This window comes from Pristiophorus japonicus, chromosome 6 (assembly GCF_044704955.1).
Source record: "Pristiophorus japonicus isolate sPriJap1 chromosome 6, sPriJap1.hap1, whole genome shotgun sequence".
Classification (NCBI taxonomy): Eukaryota; Metazoa; Chordata; class Chondrichthyes; family Pristiophoridae; genus Pristiophorus; species Pristiophorus japonicus.
Window position 1 is genome coordinate 191,210,937 of NC_091982.1, and position 20,422 is coordinate 191,231,358.

General features: G+C 45.3%; 1 protein-coding gene across 1 annotated transcript in view; it reads right to left on the reverse strand.

Moving 5' to 3' along the window:
- The window catches only part of pde6d (phosphodiesterase 6D, cGMP-specific, rod, delta), a 102,036-nt gene extending 93,119 nt beyond the window's left edge, over nt 1–8,917 (reverse strand). The window contains exon 1 of the mRNA XM_070882305.1: nt 8,708–8,917. Within this exon, the coding sequence (XP_070738406.1) occupies nt 8,708–8,757 (50 nt within the window). The 5' untranslated portion in view covers nt 8,758–8,917. The remainder of the gene's footprint in view (nt 1–8,707) is intronic.
- Between the last annotated feature and the right edge of the window lie 11,505 nt (nt 8,918–20,422).

Genomic DNA, 20,422 nt, shown 5'->3' on the forward strand with positions numbered 1-20,422 from the left:
ATAGGTTTGCTTTAGGGCTGCTGATCAAGGGCCGTGCAGCTCTTTGTCAGCCAGCGCTGACACGATGGGCCGAAATGGTCTCCTTCTGCGCAGTAAATTTCTATGTTTCTATGGGCTCAAGTTTCGGCCTGAGTTGCTCCTATTTTTTTTAGAGCAACTAGTTTAGAATGGAGCATCTTAGAAATTGCAATTCTCGGCATTTAGTTTGCTCCAGTTCTAGTGAGTTAGAATAGTTTCATTTTAGAACAGATTTTTTTTCCAAAAGGGGGCGTGTCCAGCCACTTACGCCTGTTTTGCAAGTTTAGTTTAAACTTACTCCAAACTAACTTAGAATAGAGTAAGTGTAGATTTTTGTACGCTCAGAAAAACCTTGCCTACACTTTAGAAATTAAGCGTAGGGAACGAGAGATTGCGGAGGCGGGTGGAGGGAAGTTTACAACATTAAACACTTCACTTTTACAAATAAAGAGCCATCATCAATAATAAATGATAAATAAATCAATAAATCAACCAATAAATCAAACAAAAAAAAATTTTTTTTTTTTTAAACAAAAAAAATCAATCAATAAATAAAAAAATAAGTTTCTACTCACCTACTGCTGCACCGGGAGACCTCCAACAGCTTGCTGGGATGGGGTCCGCCCAGGAGATACCAGTCAGGCGGGCCCCACCGCCGCCGCCACTTCGGGCGGGGCCTTCACCCAGCAGATGATTGCTGCCGCCAAGGACTTCGGGCGGTGCCCGCGCCCAGTGAGATGCTGGGCGGGCGGGCCCCGTCGCCGCTGACGAAGCTGGGCCACCGCGGAGGACTTCGGGCGGGACCCGCCCCCAGTGAGATGACGGGCGGGCCCCACCACCGACGAGGTAAGAGGTGTCAGGCCAGTCGGCCAGGGATAGGGTCGTCGCTCAGAGACAGGACGCACTGGGAAGGCCAGGGGCTACTGCGCACGCGCGAGCTGCCGGCACTGTTTTTGGCGCAGGGCTGTAGCTCTGCCCCCAGCAACGCCGCACTGAGCTGGAAACGGGTCTACAGATATCGGAGAATCACGAGGTAAGTATTCGGCGCAATTTCTGTTCTACAAATTAGACAGGCCTGTCCGATGTGCGCGTTCTAGTGGGGGTCCGAAACTTGAGCCCTATGTTTCTTCTATGTTTCTATATGGCTCAGTGTCAAATTTTTTTGTTTTTATAATACTCCTATGAAGCTCCTTGGGACATTTTACTACGTTAAAGGCGCTATATAAATAAAACTAGCTATAGTTGTTCTTGTTGTTAAACATTCTACTTTCCCACATAACTTGGAACCATTTACAAATAATTATAAACGGTGGAAGTTTTGGAAGTGATTCCTGGAGTACTATCCTGGTACAGCTGACCAAACTGCACTACTACAATGATTACCATCCTTTGATTACATTATTTATATAATTTATAGACAATGTATTGTTTCCTCCTGAATCCCAAGACTTTCCATTTCAGTCGCAAGTTTCTTGCAAGGCTTATCAAATACCTCCTGAAAGTCTCCAAACCAAACTCAGGAGCAAACTACACAGGTCATCGTCATCATCATCAGCATAGGCAGTCCTTCAAAATCGAGGAAGACTTGCTTCCACTCTAAAAAAGTGAGTTCTCAGGTGACTGTACAGTCTAAAATGTGGGAATTACAGTCTCTGTCACAGGTGGGGAAAACAGTGGTTGAAGGAAAGAGTGGGTGGATAGCCTGGTTTGCTGCACGCTTCTTCCTCTGTCTGCGCTTGATGTGAGCATGCTCTTGAGATGCTCCGCGCCCTCCCGGATGCTCTTCCTCCACTTAGGGCGGTCTTGGGCCAGGGATTCCCAAGTGTCGGTGGGGATGTTGCACTTTATCAAGGAGGCTTTGAGAGTGTCCTTGAAACATTTCCTCTGACCACCTGGGGCTCGCTTGCTGTGTCGGAGCTCCGAGTGGAGCGCTTGCTTAGGGAGTCTCATGTCGGGCATGCGGACGATGCGGCCCTCCCAACAGAGCTCGTTGAGCGTGGTCAGTGCTTCAATGCTGGGGATGTTGGCCTGAGCAAGAACACTGACATTGGTGCATCTATCCTCCCAGCGGATTTGCAGGATCTTGTGTAGGCAGCGCTGGTGGTTCTTCTCCAGCACTTTGAGATGTCTTCTGTATATAATCCATGTCTCTGAGCCATATAGGAGGCCGGATATCACTACTGCCCTGTAGACCATAAGCTTCGTGCCAGATTTGAGGTCCTGGTCTTCAAACACTCTTGTCCTCAGGCAACCGAAAGTTGCGCTGGCACACTGGAGGCAGTGTTGAACCTCGTCATCGATGGCACACAGGTACCACCAAGTACACACCCTCTCCCCATTGAGAGTCAACCCACTTACTCAAGACCAGAGAATTGAAGTGTGGGTTGACAAAGCCAAGGCTTTGAGACTACCCTCTCGCTCCAAAGTGTGTACAGATGTACTGTTGGTATTTAAACAGCAAAAACCGTACAGCTTACCAGTACTTCCTCTTGTTTGTCCAGCCAGTTCCATCCTACCACTTAGGGGTTTGGCTTGCAGGGTTATCTGGTTCTATTAGTGAGCCATGCTGCCTGATCAATCATCAACAGCATTCTGGAGCACCGCAGAACTAACTGGTTTAAAAATCAGATAACTGAGTGTACTGCAAATTAACTGACCTGGTTCTGAAATTCCAATGACAGACATGCCATCTTCAAGCCACCTTCAAGCCACCTCAACCAAGAGCCCAACTTATAAAGCACTTCACACAGTAACTGTTATGTACGTAGCTGCCATTCTGCACCAGCAATGTCCCTATTGGTGGTGCAGGCTCGAAAGGCCGTATGGCCTACTCCTGCACCTATTTTCTATGTCCCATAAACAGCAATTAAATTACTAGCCAATTAATCTGGTATTTTGGTGGCAGTAGTTGAGAGTGGAATGTTGGTCAAGGCACTGGGAGAACCTCTTGCTTCATTATGAATAGTGACAGGGGATCTTTAATTTCACTTGAACCATCTGAATAGGCAGATGCAATTTTGGTTTACTATCTCCAAGAATGGCATTCCCTCAGTTTCACCCCAGATTACGTGCTCAGGTCCTTGAGTCAGATCTCTCTCCCTGCTGGCTAATGCAATATCACCAATGGCTAGCATCCTACATAAGAAACATAAGAAATAGGAGCAGGAGTAGGCCATACGGCCCCTCAAGCCTGCTCCGCCAGTTAATACGATCATGGCTGATCCGATCATGGACTCAGCTCCACTTCCCCGCCCGCTCCCCATAACCACGTATTCCCTTATCGGTTAAGAAACTGTCTAGCTCTGTCTTAAATCCATTCTCTGTTCCAGCTTCCACAGCTCTCTGAGGCAGTGAATTCCACAGATTTACAACCCTCTGAGAGAAGAAATTCCTCCTCATCTCAGTTTTAAATGGGCGGCCCCTTATTCTAAGATTATGCCCCCTAGTTCTAGTCTCCCCTCTCTGCATCCACCTTGTCAAGCCCCCTCATAATCTTATATGTTTCGATAAGATCACCTCTCATTCTTCTGAATTGAATAAGTAGAGGCCCAACCTACTCAATCTTTCCTCATAAGTCAACCCCCTCATCTCCAGAATCAACCTAGTGAACCTTCTCCAAACTGCCTCCAAAGCAAGTATATCCTTTCTTAAATATGGAAACCAAAACTGTACGCAGTATTCCAGATGTGGCCTCACCAATACCCTGTATAACTGTAGCAAGACTTCCTTGTTTTTATACTCCATCCCCCCTGCAATAAAGGCCAAGATTCCATTGGCCTTCCTGATCACTTGCTGTACCTGCACACCAACCTTTTGTGTTTCATGCACAAGTACTCCCAGGTCCCGCTGCATTGCAGCACTTTGCAATTTCTCTCCATTTAAATAACAATTTGCTCTTGGATTTTTTTCTGCCAAAGTTCATAACTTCACACTTTCCAACATCATGTCCCATCTGCCAAAATTTTGCCCACTCACTTAGCCTGTCCACGTCCTTTTGCAGGTTTTTTGTGTCCTCCTCACACATTGCTTTTCCTCCCATCTTTGTACCATCAGCAAACTTGGCTACGTCACACTCGGTCCCTTCCTCCAAGTCACCAATATAGATTGTAAATAGTTGGGGTCCCAGCACTGATCCCTGCAGCACTCCACCTGTCACTGATTGCCAACCCGAGAATGAGCCATTTATCCCGACTCTCTGTTCACTGTTAGTTAGCCAATCCTCCATCCATATCACCCCCAACCCCGTGAACTTCCATCCTGTGCAGTAACCTTTTATGTGGCACCTTGTCAAATGCATTCTGGAAGTCCAAATACACCACAGCACACCACTACATTACAACAGTATATTTCAAAAGTACTACATTGGCTGTAAAGCGCTTTGAGACGTCCGGTGGTCATGAAAGGCGCTATATAAATCCAAGTCTTTCTTTCTTTCTTTCTTTCCCCTGTGCATCTCACAAGGTATCCATTGGAAACAAGAGAGGTACAAAGTCAAATGACCCAACAGTCACTCCTGATCCACAGGACCCTAGAAACCATTAACATCTGGAAATGCAACTTTAGCAGCGTGGTTTGCTGTGGTCTCACAGAATCTAGTTATAACCGCTCCCACCACGTTTTCTATGGAGCTTCTCTAGGATGCTGTCCCCAGAGCTGTCTAGGAGAGAGGAAGATTTATTTTAAAAAGTCAATCCAAATTTGCCCGAGTCCGTATCTTCGTCAATAAAGTTGGGAGAGTAGTTCCTGTTAGACGTTCCTTCCCCTTTAAAAATTCTTGGAATCATTCCATTTGGTTTGGTTGTCATATAAATATTCAAGTACTCCAATATTGAACACCATTTCACTACAAATCTCTTATTTTTTCTCATGTACCCTGATGCATTCCCTACTGCTTCACATATCAGAAATGACACGACCGTTTTCAATAAGATAACACTGAAAATTTACGCCACAATGCTTTTCTTTAAAAAAAATTCAGATCAACATACCCCCCAAACAAATTGTTTTATCCTTATGATCTACCATTTTTTTTCTAATTTATTCTTTTCATTCCATCTGTAATTTTAATTTCTAATTACTCTATTTATTGTGGGTTTTTTTTTTAAATAGTCCTCGTTTCACCATAGTCTCACCATAATTAACTCTTTCTTGCATTTTTTAAACCGTGAGTAAGAATTTAAAAAACAGAATCACTGTGTAACAAAATACTTCTTCAAAAGGTAGGTCTCATCGTGTGCTGCTGAACATCTAGCGATATAAATTATAGGACTTGCATCCCAACTACCCAATACATTTCCCTACTACCACTTCTCACAGCACTCTCCCAGATATAACTGATCAAAAAAACTAAAATATAGCTAAGCTACCAAAGAGTATAACACAGAACAAATTTACTACAGGGTAATCAGTATATGTACACTTCATTGCCTAGTTTAGATTAACACATTGGGTCTGAGCATAAATATTAGACACCTCTCTGCTCCAATTAAAATGTCATATTTATCTGCTTAAAAGATTTACAAGGCTTTAACTGGATACTGCACTTACTTGTAAATGAACTATAGAGCCCAAGTAAGCACCCCCAGTTGAAAAACCGTACCTAAAACTTACCTCGGTATTCTCCCCACTGCTGGAATGTTGCAGGCCCTTGGCGCTGCGCAGCACAAGCTGTGGGGGGGCGGAGCCAGGTCCTGGCGCTGAAAACAGTGGCGGGACCTCTGCACATGCGCGCTAGAGTCAGCGCGCATGTGCAGTAGCTCCAGGCCGCCAAGGCTGCGTGGGAGGGGCCCGAAGCACGCCGCCCCTAGCCCTGGCCGAATGGGCTCACTGGGGCGGCGAAGATCGGACTCGGGCCTCCCTCCTCTTCAACCGCTCCAGCTCCCTTCCCCCCCCCCACCCCGTTCGGGTCCGAAGTCTTTGGCCTGGCTTCCTCTCGTCGGCCGGACCCGTTCAGCCGCACTACCCCCTTCCTCCTCTCCTCCCCCCCACCTCATGTTTGTAAACTCTCCACCACCCTCATCTCTCGTTCCCTACGCCTGATTTCTAAGTGTAGGCAAGGTTTTTCTGAGCATACAAAAATCTACACTTACTCCATTCTAAGTTAGTTTGGAGTAAGTTTTCGCTGCCTAAACTTGTAAAACAGGCACAAGTGGCTGGACACGCCCCCTTTTGAAAAATAAATTCTGTTCTAAAATGGAACTAATATAACTCACTGGAACTGGAGCAAACTAAATGCCAAGAATTGCAATCTCTAAGATACTCCATCCTAAACTAGTTGCTCCAAAAAAATAGGAGCTACTCAGGCCGAAACTTGAGCCCATAATGACTTATATTTAAAAGTTCAAAATGTTTACTATTTCTCATGTTGGTAAAATTGGTTTTTATATTTCTAGGAAACCTCATTTTATTAATGACCCTACTGCAATAGAGGATCATTAATAAAATTATTCTGCATTTTTGTAGGTCCAATACAATTTGTAAATTTGCTATGTAGATTGGAATGACTACAAGTGTGCAAAGATATATTCAGTGGAGCTGTTTTACATCTTAGAAACAAAGTATAATTTACAGTATTTATTTTTAATGTTGTCATTTTAAGAATCGAGAAGGCACTCTACCATTATAACTTTTACTCGGCAATTAAAGAATCAGAAAGTATTGTTGAGAACTGGTAATGTGCAGTGTGAAGGCAGTGACTGGAAAACTACAGTCTCAGGTAGAGTTCATGATATAGTGTAAGAGGGATTACCACTTATTGGACACACCAGTGGACTGATTTGCATATTTTGTATTATTTGCATTCTTCAGCTTTTCTTTTTCCATCAATTTTCTCTAACTCCCCCTCCTCTCCTAAAGATGTTGAACTCTTAGTGGTATATCGTTTCTCAGATGCCTGTTACCTTCCAGGATTGTGCCTTTGGAAGCAGAGGTGTCTTTGATTACCTAGTATAGCATAACTGTTGCTAGTTACATTTGTATTTTATTTAAATTATATACCCATGCAATTTTTGTTGCAGCAAATGTAAAGCTATGCATCACATTCAAGACCCTTGGAACAATGATAACTCCGTTTCAATTAATCAGCAGAACATCTTCTGAAAGACAATTCACATTGACCCGAATTTTGTGGTAAAAATAGGCCATCACGCTCACCATTATTAAAGTGTTTATCAACTTCCGGCGACCGCACATGTGCGATTAAACACGAAAATCAGGAAGTTGCTGTCCGAGAAAGCTCCTGCAGAAGCTTCGCTACATCAGATGGAAGGGCGAGAATTTACAGTACTTACGTGCTAGCTACCCACTAAATACGCCAGGAAAAGTTAGGAGTTTGTCCATTCCAGTGTAACTACATTTTTAATTGCGTGATAAGTCTTAATTACAGCCAAACAACGTCTCTGGCACTGAAAATTAACTTTTACAAGTGTGGAGTCATTCTTGCAGATTTTAATTATTGTTGGAGATTTTTAAAATGTTACACTTTTTTACAAACTGTTTCTTTTTATCTCTTTTATCCCTCTTAATCCAATCTTTAACCTTTCTTTATTTTGCTTTCTGTACATGATTTAGCATTGAATTATTCTAACTGTCACTTCCTGGTTCAGACTGCACGCCTCAATAAGGATTCTTCAATCTGATTATGTAAGGAAATACACAGTTGTTCGCCCTATTGACACAGGTCCCAAATCCCATGTAGAGGGTGCCGCACCAAAATGGCTTTCTAATTTAGCAAGCTCCAATGCAAAAGTCCATAGAAAGTCTATGGGCATGGGCAAGTGCAAGTGTATCGACTGCAAAATCCGGGCCAATACATAAGATAATACTTTAGGCATACGTTTCAAACATGTGAAAGTATTTTAGCTTTCAAGAGGTTAAGCTACAAGAACACAATTCTAACCTGATTACAGCAGAGTTAAAATAATGTATCAAACTGGAGAATATTAATTCCACAGTATTGTTAAATCATATTTAACCTTTCAATAATTACATCAGTAAACTATCAGAACCAAACTACTTATGCCAATATCGTGTTCCTTGAATTAGGACAGTAAACTTGACCAATTGCCATCAATCATAAGTTTAAAAATGCAACATATTTTGATGTAATATACATTAGTTTGCAATCTGTATCATTTCTAATAATAAATGTCAGTCCTAACACAAGGGTCGATCTCGACAGCTCTGAAATAGCAATTTAAAACAAAACATATGTAGAATGATACAGATTTCTGCACTTATGTCTAACACATCATAATGACGTTGGGAAAAGTACAAATTAATCATTTTGAACTGTGCTACGATTCAGATGTTTATCACAAATGTACTCGTATTACGACTTTAGTTAAGCTTTAGATATTTTCCCAATAATGATTATTTGCCCAAACAGAGCAATATAACGAATATGCCGGCTTCCTATTCTGACGCTGCCACTGCACTAAATGCCCGTCCTTGCAGCACAGGCTGGGATTTGGGAATTACGCCTCGGCCCTGTCCTTCAGCGCTCTCGGCGGCCGCAAATTCCGCGCTTTATCCTCGATGCCACTCGATCGGCTGCAGTGCAGAGTTTAGATGCTTTTACCCGCACATATGTTGCAGGCCCAGGCCTCGACTGCAGGGCCGCACTTACCCTGGGAACACGGACCTGGCATAGCGGGCAAATGGGATGAAATATTCCCACGGTAAAGGATACAGCTTAAATCCCTTCAGAATCTCCATAGCCCTGTCTTCCTTTGAAGACATTGCAGTTCTCCCAGTCTTTCTCTGATAAATCGGAACAAAAGGATTAAAGCGATGTAAAAAAAATCTGTAATGTCAATAAATTTAAAATCGAACAACAAGCCGATTATCCCCACAGCAACGCTCGTCTCATCGCGGCCAACCCAACTTCATCTTCCAACAGCCAATGGGGAGGGGCAGCGACGGTCACAGCCAGACGGACAGATCAGTTGACCAATGAAACACGAGCACTTCTTTGAAACAGCCAATTGGCGGCGCAATTTCGCTAATATAGACGGGAGCTGCAGCGACCAAGTTTGGCTGCACTCAGTGACGCCGGGATGAAGATAATTGGCTAATTCCCTCGTCAATCACGCCTGGAGCCCGCACTGCTGTCAGTGACTGGGATTTATTTTACACATAGACAGTCCCTCAGAATCGAGGAAGACTTGCTTCCACTCTTAAAATGAGTCCTTAGGTGGCTGAACAGTCCAATACGAGAACCACAGATAGTCGTTGAGAGTAAGGGAGGGTGGGACAGGTTTGCTGCACGCTCTTTCCGCTGCCTGAGCTTGATTTCTGCATGCTCTCGGCGACGAGACACAGGTGCTCAGTGCCCTCCCGGATGCGCTTCCTCCACTTAGTGCGGTCTTTGACCAGTGACTCCCAGGTGTCAGTGGGGATGTTGCACTTTATCAGGGAGGCTTTGAGGGTGTCCTTGTAACGTTTCTGCTGCCCATCTTTGGCTCGTTTGCCATGAAGGAGATCCGAGTAGAGCACTTGCTTTGGGAGTCTCGTGTCTGGCATGTGAACTATGTGGCCTGCCCAGCGGAGCTGATCAAGTGTGGTCAGTGCTTCGATGCTGGGGATGTTACACACATAATTTGTATGTAACCATCCTTCATTTTGCTGGAGAAATCACCCTGCTTTTATCAGGAGACAAAATCACCTTGCTTTGGTCATGATTTCGGTTTGCTGTAGTTCGTAGAACTCTTTTTGAATAGATTCTGTGGACTTTATGCTGTAATGCATTACTTAAATAGACTCTGCTGAGTAAATAGACTTTGTTGTAAAATAGACCACTGTGAGTGTTGCCCTGCCTCTAACTCATTAGCTGACACAGCAACTCATTAGCTGACACAGTGGTGTCAGGAGACACTCTGGTTAAGCTTGGCTGTGTTGGGAGGTTGGAAAAGGTGTCACTATGATCACAGCCAGGTACCGGCGAGCCAGTCTGGACAAATAGCGCTTTCATTGTTGATGGAATAATTAAGAGCCAGATAAGATTTATGTAATGACAAAGCTGCAAGACCATTCCCAATAGAGCATCTAGTTAGCTGAATCCCGAAGACCAAGTTCAAATGTTTTAAGGCTTAACTCTTAGAGTATATTTGCATGACTGCAGTCTTGGTACAAAGTGGTTCCACTTTGCAACGACACTACAGTTAGAGTATAAATGCAACCTAAATCTGAAGGAGAGAATGTCATCTCACTTTGCTCCGGAGTCAGATTGGGCCCAAACTCTAGACATAAGAACATAAGAATTAGGAGCAGGGGTAGGTCGTACGGTGCCTTGAGCCTGCTCCACCACTTAATAAGATCATGGCTGATCTTCTGCATCAACTCCACTTTCATGCCCTATCCTCAAATCACTTGATTCTCTTAGTGCCCAAAAATCTATTGATCTCAGTCTTGATTATACTTAACGACTGACTATCCACAGCCCACTGGGATAAGAGAATTCCAAAGATTTGCAACCCACTGAGTGAAGAAATCTCTCCTCATCTCAGTCCTAAATGGCCAACCACTTATCCTGAGACTATGACCCCCCAGTTCTGGACTCTCCAGCCAGGGGATACAGACTCTCAACATCTAAGTACACATACAGTATACAAGTATCAGCCTTGGTTCTGTGGCAGCTTTTGCATCTAAGTTATAAGCTTGCGGGTTCAGTACCCACTGCAGGACTTGAGCACATAATGACACTTCAGTGCAGTATGGCAGAGGTACTGTCTTTCAGATGAGACATTAAACTGAGCCCCTTGTAGTTGAAGTAAAATATTCCATGGCACTATTCGAAGTAGAGTAAGAGATTTTTGCTGGTATCCTGGCCAAAATTTATCCCTCATCCAACATCACTAAAACAGAGGTAAAAACAGAAAATGCTGGAACCTGATGAAAGGTCATTGGTCTGAGATGTTAACTCTATGGGCTGGAAATTCAGAAAATAGCACTATGACCAGTTTTTGGGCGGTATTTTAGGATTTAGATTTTTTTTTACCGCTGGAATACCGCTATGACGGAACACCGCAAAATTCACCAAATGGTGACCGGCAATAGCGGTAGTGGTAAAATCTGGTCTTGCACGACGGGATTTGTGTGCCAGAGCCGAATTTAGTGAGCTGAAAAAAAAACTGACCTTCTGCTTATGCGCAAATGATTGTTTTTTTGGCAATTTTTTTTTCTTCCGCGATTCTGGTCATGTGTCAGGGTACATCCGCGCATGCGCAGTACACCCAGCTTTCAATCATCGATTTTTCAGACAACATATAGCACATCGATCACAGCAAGCAGAGAGCCCAAAAATTTAGTTTTGACGCCAATGAGGCTCTTATTACAGCCATATAAAGTAGATGGAGAGAGTTTAACAGGAGGGGTCGAGGTAAATCATAGAATCATTGAAGTTTACGGAAGGAGGACATTTCAGCTCATCGTGTCCCTGCTGGCTAACAAGAGGCTATCCAGCCTAATCCTATTTTCCAGCTCAAGGTCCGTAACCCTGCAGGTTACAGCATTTCAAGTGCACATCCAAGTACTTTTAAACATGGTGAGGGCTTCTGCCTCTACCACCCTTTCAGGCAGTGAGTTCCAGACCCCCACAATCCTTTGCGTGAAGAAATTTCCCCTCAAATCCCTTCTAAACCTTCTACCAATTACTTTAAATTTATGCCTCTGGTTGTTGACCCTTCTGCTAATGGAAAAAGGCCCTTTCTATCCACTATATCTAGGCCCCTCATAATTTTATACACCTCAATGAAGTCTCCCCTCAGCCTCCTCTGTTCCAATGAAAACAAATCCAGCCTATCCAATCTGTCCTCATAGCTTAGATTCTCCACTTCCGGCAACATCCTCATAAAGCTCCTCTGTACCCTCTCCAGTGCAATCACGTTCTTCCTGTAATGCGGTGACCAGAACTGCACGCAGTACTCTAGCTGTGGCCTAACTAGTGTTTTATACAGTTCAAGCATAACCTCCCCCCCCCCCCCCGCTCTTGTATTCTATGCCTCAGCTAATAAAGGCAAGCATTAAACGTCTTCTTAACTACCTTATCTACCTGGCCTGCGACTTTCAGGGATCTGTGGACATACACTCCAAGGCCCCTTTGTTTCTCTACACTTCTCAGTATCCTACCACTTAATTTGTATTCCCTTTCCTTGTTAGCCCTCCCCAAATGCCTTACCTCACACTTCTCTGGATTAAATTCCATTTGACAGTGTTCTGCCCGCCTGACCAGTTGATTGATATCTTCCTGCAGTCCGCAACTTTCTTCATTATCAACCACACAGCCGATTTTAATGTCATCTGAAAACTTCTTAATCATACCCCCTATATTGAAGTCTAGATCATTGATGTATATCACATAAAGCAAGGAACCTAGTACTGAGCCCTATGGAACCCCACTGGAAACATCCTTCCAGTCGCAAAAAACACCCATCACCATTATTCTTTGCTTCCTGCCTCTGAGCCAATTTTGGATCCAACTTGCCACTTTGCCCTGGATCCCATGGGCTTTTATTTTTGTGACTAGTTTGCCATGTGGGAACTTATCAAAAGCTTTGCTTAAATCCATATACACTACATCATACGCACTGCCCTCATTGACCCTCCTGGTTACCACCTCGTAACCGCCCCCCCCACCCGTTGTAAGAAGATTTTGGAACACTGTTGCTGAGGAGATGTCCTCAACAGATGATATTCCTAGGGGCTACCAGCTACTAGCCACTTGTCTGTTGTTTTCTATTTTGCGGATGAGGATTCAGAGGCATACGTCCTCTGATGCAAGCCTCTACCTCAGCCCATTGTGTGTGGGTCGAAGACGAAGATGAGGGGTGCGCTGAGGACCCTCCACGAGAGGGACAACATTCTCAAGCTGTTACAAGGGGGGTTTGTTAGTGGGTGTGGAGGGCGTGGAGGAGGTGCTAGGGGTAGAGGGGATAGAGGAGTTGTTGGAGGTAACGGGGGTGCTGGAGATGTAGGGGTTGCTGGGGTTGGTGGGGTTGGAGGGGGTGCTGGGGATGGAGGGGGCAATGCAGTCAGCAAGTGTTTTAGCTGCAGCCACAAGTTCCTCAGAGGAAGCCTTTACAGGCTTTGTCCCATCTGAGGCAGCGGGTCCAAGTTGTGTGCAACAACACACCCCCAGGATAGAACCCAGAATGCCGTCTCTGTGGAAGATAAGTCGGCAAAGCCGGTCTGCTGAAAGACGGGCAGATGCACACCTGGACATGGTGGGACTGTAAAGGGAGAGCGTTGAACTCGCCCGAGAGCTCCTCCAGGCCCTGGGTGTCATTTCCGGCAACATCGCCGCACAATCTGCGACACAATCTGTGGACATGCCACAGATTGCTGCTGCGATCCAGGAGAACACCGAGGCTGTCAATGCCCTGCGGCAATTGATGTCTCGACTTTTGGTACTGCAGTCCCCAGTGTCATACTACCCAGACCAACAGCACCTGTGAGTGGTGAGGCCTTCCGACTCAGAAGCCAGGCCTTCCATACCCCGAACTTCTCCAAGGGGTCCAATGGCATCTCCATTGTCTCTCCCCCAACAACAACAGCGCCCTGCACATTTTGCTGCACACCGTCTTGGTCCCAACGTGGGTCAGGGCAAGAAGCGAGGGGGTGATTAAGATCGGGGGAGGGGGGAAAGGTGGCCACAGTTAAATAGAAGTTTGGTACAGCAGCGGAGGGGGGGGTGCGGTTGTTGTTTTGTTCCTGTTTGTTTTGTTTATTTTATAACATTTTTACAAATCATTTCAAGCAAAAAATGTATTTAACTTTCAAAATTAAAATTTACCAACCAGCAAGTTTATACAATGTAAAAACGTTTCAAAAATGTAATAATATTTTATAAAATCATTTGTTCACCTTAACCATTCTTGTGCAGTGTCTCATTTGTAGAATAAGAGGGTAAAAGTCAACATAGTGGGATAGAGTGGGCAGGCAACAGTGAAACGTGACTTTCACTGTTCAAGCAAAGCGTTGATTTATGAGCTGCTGACGTAAGACTTTTGCAGTGGCGAAACCTCCATGAGGCCTCCCCTGTGGTGGTGGTGGGGGTGGTGGCATGGGTTCATCACCAGGCTCCATGTCCTTCTCGTCGTCGTCGTCCTCCTCCTCCTCCTCCTCCCCTCTCCTCTCAGGTGGTCCTGCAGTCCCCAATGGCAATTCCTGTCCCCTCTTGATGGCTAAGTTGTGTAGCATGCAGCACACCACAATGAACTCAGCGACCTGCTGAGGGGAGTACTGCAGGGAGCCTCCAGAGTGCTCCAGGCATCGGAAACGCTGCTTGAGCACTCCAATTGTCTTTTCGACAAAATTGCGTGTGGCTATATGGCTGTTATTGGAGCGATGCTCAGCTTCTGGCTGAGAGTTCCGGAAAGGGGTCATGAGCCAGGTGGCGAGGCCGTAACCTTTGTCCCCCAGCATCCAGCTCTGGCCTAGTGGCTGACGCTCAAACAGGTTATAGACAGTCTCACGCAAGATTAAAGCATCATGGATGCTCCCTGGACCTGGGCATTGACTGCCATGATGCGCTGAGTATGGTCGCAGACGATCTGTACATTCATGGAGTGAAATCCTTTTCGGATTCGGTAAACCTCTGGCTCCTCTAAAGGTGCTCGCAGGGTGATGTGCATACAGTTAATGGCATCCTGAACCTTGGGGAAGCCAGCAATTCGTGCAAAACACACAGCCCTCTCACTCTGTGCCTCCCTGATCATTGGGAGCTTTATAAAGTCCATCATGCATGTATACAGTGCAGTAGTCACCTGGCAAATGCAGTGATGTGTAGCATCCTGGGAGCTGCAGCATATGTCCCCTGCTGATGCCTGAAAGGAGATGGAGGCATAGAAGGCAAATGCCGCAGTCACCTTCACCTCGACAGGCAGTGCAGTCCTGTTCCCGCTGGTAGGATGTATGTCTGCCTTTATGAGCTGGCATATCTCTGTGACCACCTCTTTTCGAAAGTGCAGCTTTCTAATGCATTGTGACTCAGACAGGTGCAGGTATGACCGCTGTTCGATATAAACTCATTGGAGGTAAGGCTGCTCCCCATCCATCTGCGAGCTCTTTGATTACGCTCATAATGCTCTTGAATAAGCCTTCTTCCAGCTCTATGCTGCATAGAAAAAGCAGCCAACATTATTGGCAGATATGTCATAGGCCCCATTCTTTTAAATGTTCTCAAAATGTCCTCCAATGTGCTCAAATAGCCTTTAAAAAAAGTCCATCCTGCATGTATACAGTGCAGTAGTCACCTGGCAAATGCAGTGATGTGTAGCGTCCTGGGAGTTGCAGCATATGTCCCCTGCTGATGCCAATTTATGCCATAAAAACAGTGAGCAAAAAGGGCAGGCGGTATTTTTTACCGCCGCCGCATAACCGCTGGCAAATTTTCCACCCCGGCAGTAAATTATGTGCACTGCATTTACCGCCCAAAACATTACTTTTTCCGTCCAACAACGGCGGTAAATGGGCGCAAACCTGCTGAATTTCTAGCCCTATGTTTCTCCCACAGAGGCTATCTGATCTATTAACTGTTTCCAGGATTTTCTGTTGTTATTTCAGATTTCCAGCATCTGCAGTTTTTTTTCATCAAAACACTATCTGGTCATTTATTGCTTTGCAGTTTATAGGACTTTGATGTGTGCCAATTAGCTGGTGTATTTCATTACATTACAACAGTAATTTAAAAACAGATAATGCTGGAAATCTCAGTGGATCAGGTAGCATCTGTGGGGAGAAAGCAGATTTAACGTTTCGGGTCGATGACACTTCGTCAGAACATAGAAACATAGAAACATAGAAAATAGGTGCAGGAGTAGGCCATTCGGCCCTTCGAGCCTGCACCACCATTCAATAAGATCATGGCTGATCATTCCTTCAGTACCCCGTTCCTGCTTTCTCTCCATACCCCTTGATCCTCTTAACCGTAAGAGCCAAATCTAACTCCTTCTTGAATATATCCAATGAACTGGCATCAACAACTCTCTGCGGCAGGGAATTCCACAGGTCAACAACTCTCTGAGTGAAGAAGTTTCTCCTCATCTCAGTCCTAAATGGCCAACCCCTTATCCTAAGACTATGTCCCCTGGTTCTGGACTTCCCCCACATCGAGAACATTCTTCGCGCATCTAACCTGTCCAGTCCCACCAGAATCTTATATGTTCTATGAGATCCCCTCTCATCCTTCTAAACACCAGTGAATAAAGGCCCAGTTGATCCAGTCTCTCCTCATATGACAGCCCAGCCATCCCTGGAATCAGTCTGGTGAATCTTCGCTGCACTCCCTCAATAGCAAGAACGTTCTTCCTCAGACTAGGAGACCAAAACTGAACACAATATTCCAGGTGAGGCCTCACTAAGGCCCTGTACAACTGCAGTAAGATCTCCCTGCTCCTATATTCAAATCCCCTAGCTATGAAGGCCAACATACCATTTGCCTTCTTTATCGCCTGCTGTACCAGAACTGGAGAGTGTCCGTAAAGAACAGATTCTTAACAAGCACTGAAAGAGGAAGAAAGTACAAAAGGGAAGCTCTGTGATAGGGTGGATAATGATTAGCTGCCATTAGAGACAAGGAGGGAAAAAAACAGGCTCGGGGTGGGTGGTGAGGGAAAGGGAGCCAAAGATGGGCAGCGGTTATGCTCTGAAATTGTTGAACTCAATGTTGAGTCCAGAAAGCTGTAAAGTGTCTAAATGAAAGATGAGATGCTGTTCCTCGAGCTTGCGTTGGGCTTCGTTGGAACAGTGTAGGAGACCGAGGATGGAGAGGTCAGAGTGGGAGTGGAGTGGAGAATTAAAATGACAGGCGACCGGAAGCTCAGGGTCACAGTTGCAGTCACCTTATCTACGCTTGGTCTCCCCAGTGTAGAGGAGATCACATCGTGAGCAGCGAATGCAGTATACTAAATTGAAAGAAGTACAAGTAAATCGCTGTTTCACCTGGAAGGAGTATTTGGGGCCCTGGATAGTGGGAAGGGAGGAGGTAAAAGGGCAGGTGGTGCATCTCCTTTGCTTGCACGGAAAGATGCCGTGGGTAGGGGAGTGGACATAAGGACATAAGGACGTAAGCATTCGGAAAAGGAGTAGGCCATCTAACCCCTCGAGCCTGCTCCGCCATTCAACAAGATCATGACTGATCTGGCCGTGGACTCAGCTCCACTTACCCGCCCGCTCCCCGTAACCCTTAATTCCCTTATCGGTTAAAAATCTATCTATCTGTGACTTGAATACATTCAATGAGCTAGCCTCAACTGCTTCCTTGGGCAGAGAATTCCACAGATTCACAACTCTCTGGGAGAAGAAATTCCTTCTCAACTCGGTTTTAAATTGGCTCCCCCATATTTTGAGGCTGTGCCCCCTAGTTCAAGTCTCCCCGACCAGTGGAAACAACCTCTCTGCCTCTATCTTGTCTATCCCTTTCATTATTTTAAATGTTTCTACAAGATCACCCCTCATCCTTCTGAACTCCAACGAGTAAAGACCCAGTCTACTCAATCTATCATCATAAGGTAACCCCCTCATCTCCGGAATCAGCCTAGTGAATCGTCTCTATACCCCCTCCAAAGCTAGTATATCCTTCCTTAAGTAAGGTGACCAAAACTGCATGCAGTACTCCAGGTGCGGCCTCACCAATACCCTATACAGTTGCAGAAGGACCTCCCTGCTTTTGTACTCCATCCCTCTCGCAATGAAGGCCAACATTCCATTCACCTTCCTGATTACCTGCTGCACCTGCAAACTAACCTTTTGGGATTCATGCACAAGAACCGCCAGGTCCCTCTGCACCACAGCATGTTGTAATTTCTCCCCATTCACATAATATTCCCTTTTACTGTTTTTTTTTCCCAAGGTGGATGACCTCACACTTTCCGACATTGCATTCCATCTGCCAAACCTTAGCCCATTCGCTTAACCTATCTAAATCTCAGTGGGTGCTGAGGGTGTCTGCGGAATGGACCAGGGTGTCGCGGAGGGAGCAGTCCCTTCGGAATGCTGAGAGGAGAGGGGCGGGGAAGATGTGATTGGTGGTAGGATCATGCTGGAGGTGGCGGAAATGGCGGAGGATGATCCGTTGAACGTGGAGGCTGGTGGAGTGAGGACAAGGGGAACCCTGTTGTGGTTCTGAGGGGGAAGGGAAGGGGTGACAGCAGAGGTTCGGGAAATAGAACGGACACAGTTGAGGGCCATGTTAACCATGGTGGAGGGGAATCCTCTGTTGAGGAAAAAGGAAGACATGTCAGAGGCATAATGTGAAAGGTGGCGTCGTCAGAGCAGATGCAACGGACTTGGAGAAATTGGGAGAATGGAATGGAGTCCTTACAGGATGCGAGGTGGGAGGAAGTGTAGTCCAGGTAGCTGTGGGAGTCAGTGGGCTTATAGTGGATACTGGTCGAAAGCCTATCCTCAGAGATGGAGATGGAGAAGACGGGGAAGGGAAGGGAAGAGTCGGAGATGGACCATGTGAAGGTGAGGGAAGGGTGGAAATTGGGTGCAAAGTGAATGAAATTTTCAAGATCAGGGCGAGTGCATGAAATGTATTGGAAAAAGAGGTGAGCGAAGTAGGACTGGAACAAAGAATACATATCCCACAAAAAGGCAGGCATAGTTAGGATCCATGCAGGTTCCCATAGCAACACTTTTAATTTGGATTACAATAGTGACTACTAGCTGTGAAGCATTTTGGAAAGTACTGAGGTCATGAAAGGCACTATACAAATGGAAATTGTTCAGTGTTGATACAAAGCACTTCACACCAATTTGTAATATAACTTCACCCTTAAACATTGATAACTCAAAAATGGTTTAACAAAATGCATGTGAATGTAAACTCTTGAAAATTCAATTGAAGTGATGGAGCTTGTGTTTATTTTTAAGAGTAGCGTGTAACAATATTTAAAGCAAAATGATGGATTGCCACTCCACAGCAAACCATAATGGCCTACACTGTATGTCTCGGCTGCCATGACTCTGCTATTCAAGTCGCTTCAAGTTTTAAGGTAACTTGTATGAACCTATAGTGCCCATCCCCCACTTTCTGCGACTCCCTGCTGAGTAGTACAGTATTTCCAGTGCACTGCTGACAGCTCAGTTTTATTCTGCTGTTGTAGCTCCTGTACAGATAATCAATTTAGGAATGAAATCAGGAAGCACTTTTTTAATACAAATGCTAGTGGAAATCTGGAACTCTCCCCCCCCCTCCCCCCAAAGGCTGTGGATTCTGTGTGAATTGACATTTTAAAAATTGAGATTGATTTTTGTTGCGTATAGGTATCAAGAGATATGGAGCAAAGGCAAATAAATGCAGTTGAGGTACAGATTAGCCATGATCTAATTGAATGGCGGAACAAGCTTGAGTGGCTGAAAGAAAGAACTTGCATTTACATAGTACCTTTCATGGCCTCGGAACATCCAAAAGCACTTTACAACAACAACAACAACTTGTATTAATATAGCGCCTTCAATGTAGTGAAAGCCTCACAAGAGTATTATGAGATTTAAAACTCATGACACCAAGCCAAATAAGTAGAAATTAGCGCAGGTGATCAAAAGCTTGGTCAAAGAGGTCGGTTTTAAGGAGCGTCTTGAAAGAGGAAAGCAAGGTAGAGTAGTGGAGAGGTATAGGCAGAGAGTTCCAGAGCTTAGTGCCAAGGCAACAGAAGGTACGACCAACAATGGTTGAGTGATTATAATCAGGGATGCTCAAGAGGGCAGAATTAGAGGAGTTTCTCGGGGGGTTGTGGGGCTGTAGGAGATTACAGAGATAGGGAGGAATGAGGCCATGGAGGGATTTGAAAATAAGGATGAGAATTTTGAAATTGCGGAGTTGCTTAATCGGAAGCCAATGTAGGTCAGCGAGTACAGGGGTGATGAGTGAGGGGGACTTGGTGCAAGATAGGACATGGGCAACTGAGTTTTGGATCACATTTAGTTTACTTGGGTAGAATGTGGGAGGCCAGCCAGGAATAGTCAAGTCTAGAGGTAACAAAAGCATGGATGAGGGCTTCAGCAGCAGATGAGCTAAGGCAAGGGCGGAGACGGGCGATGTTACGGAGGTGGAAATAGGCAGTTTTAATTATGCTGCGGATATGTGGTCGAAAGCTCATTTCAGGGTCAATATGACACCAAGGTTGTCAATAGTCTGGTTCAGCCTCAGACAGAAGTTGGGGAGAGGGATGGAATCAGTGGCTTGGGAACGGAGTTTGTGGCAGGGACCGAAAACAATGGCTTCGGTCTTCCCAATATTCAATTGGAGAAAATATCTGCTCGTTCAGAACTGGATATTGGACAAGCAATCTGACAATTTAGAGACCATGGAGGGGTCAAGAGAAGTGGTGGTGAGATAAAGCTGGGTGTCATCAGCGTACATGTGGAAACTGATGCTGTGTTTTTGGATGCTGTCGCCAAG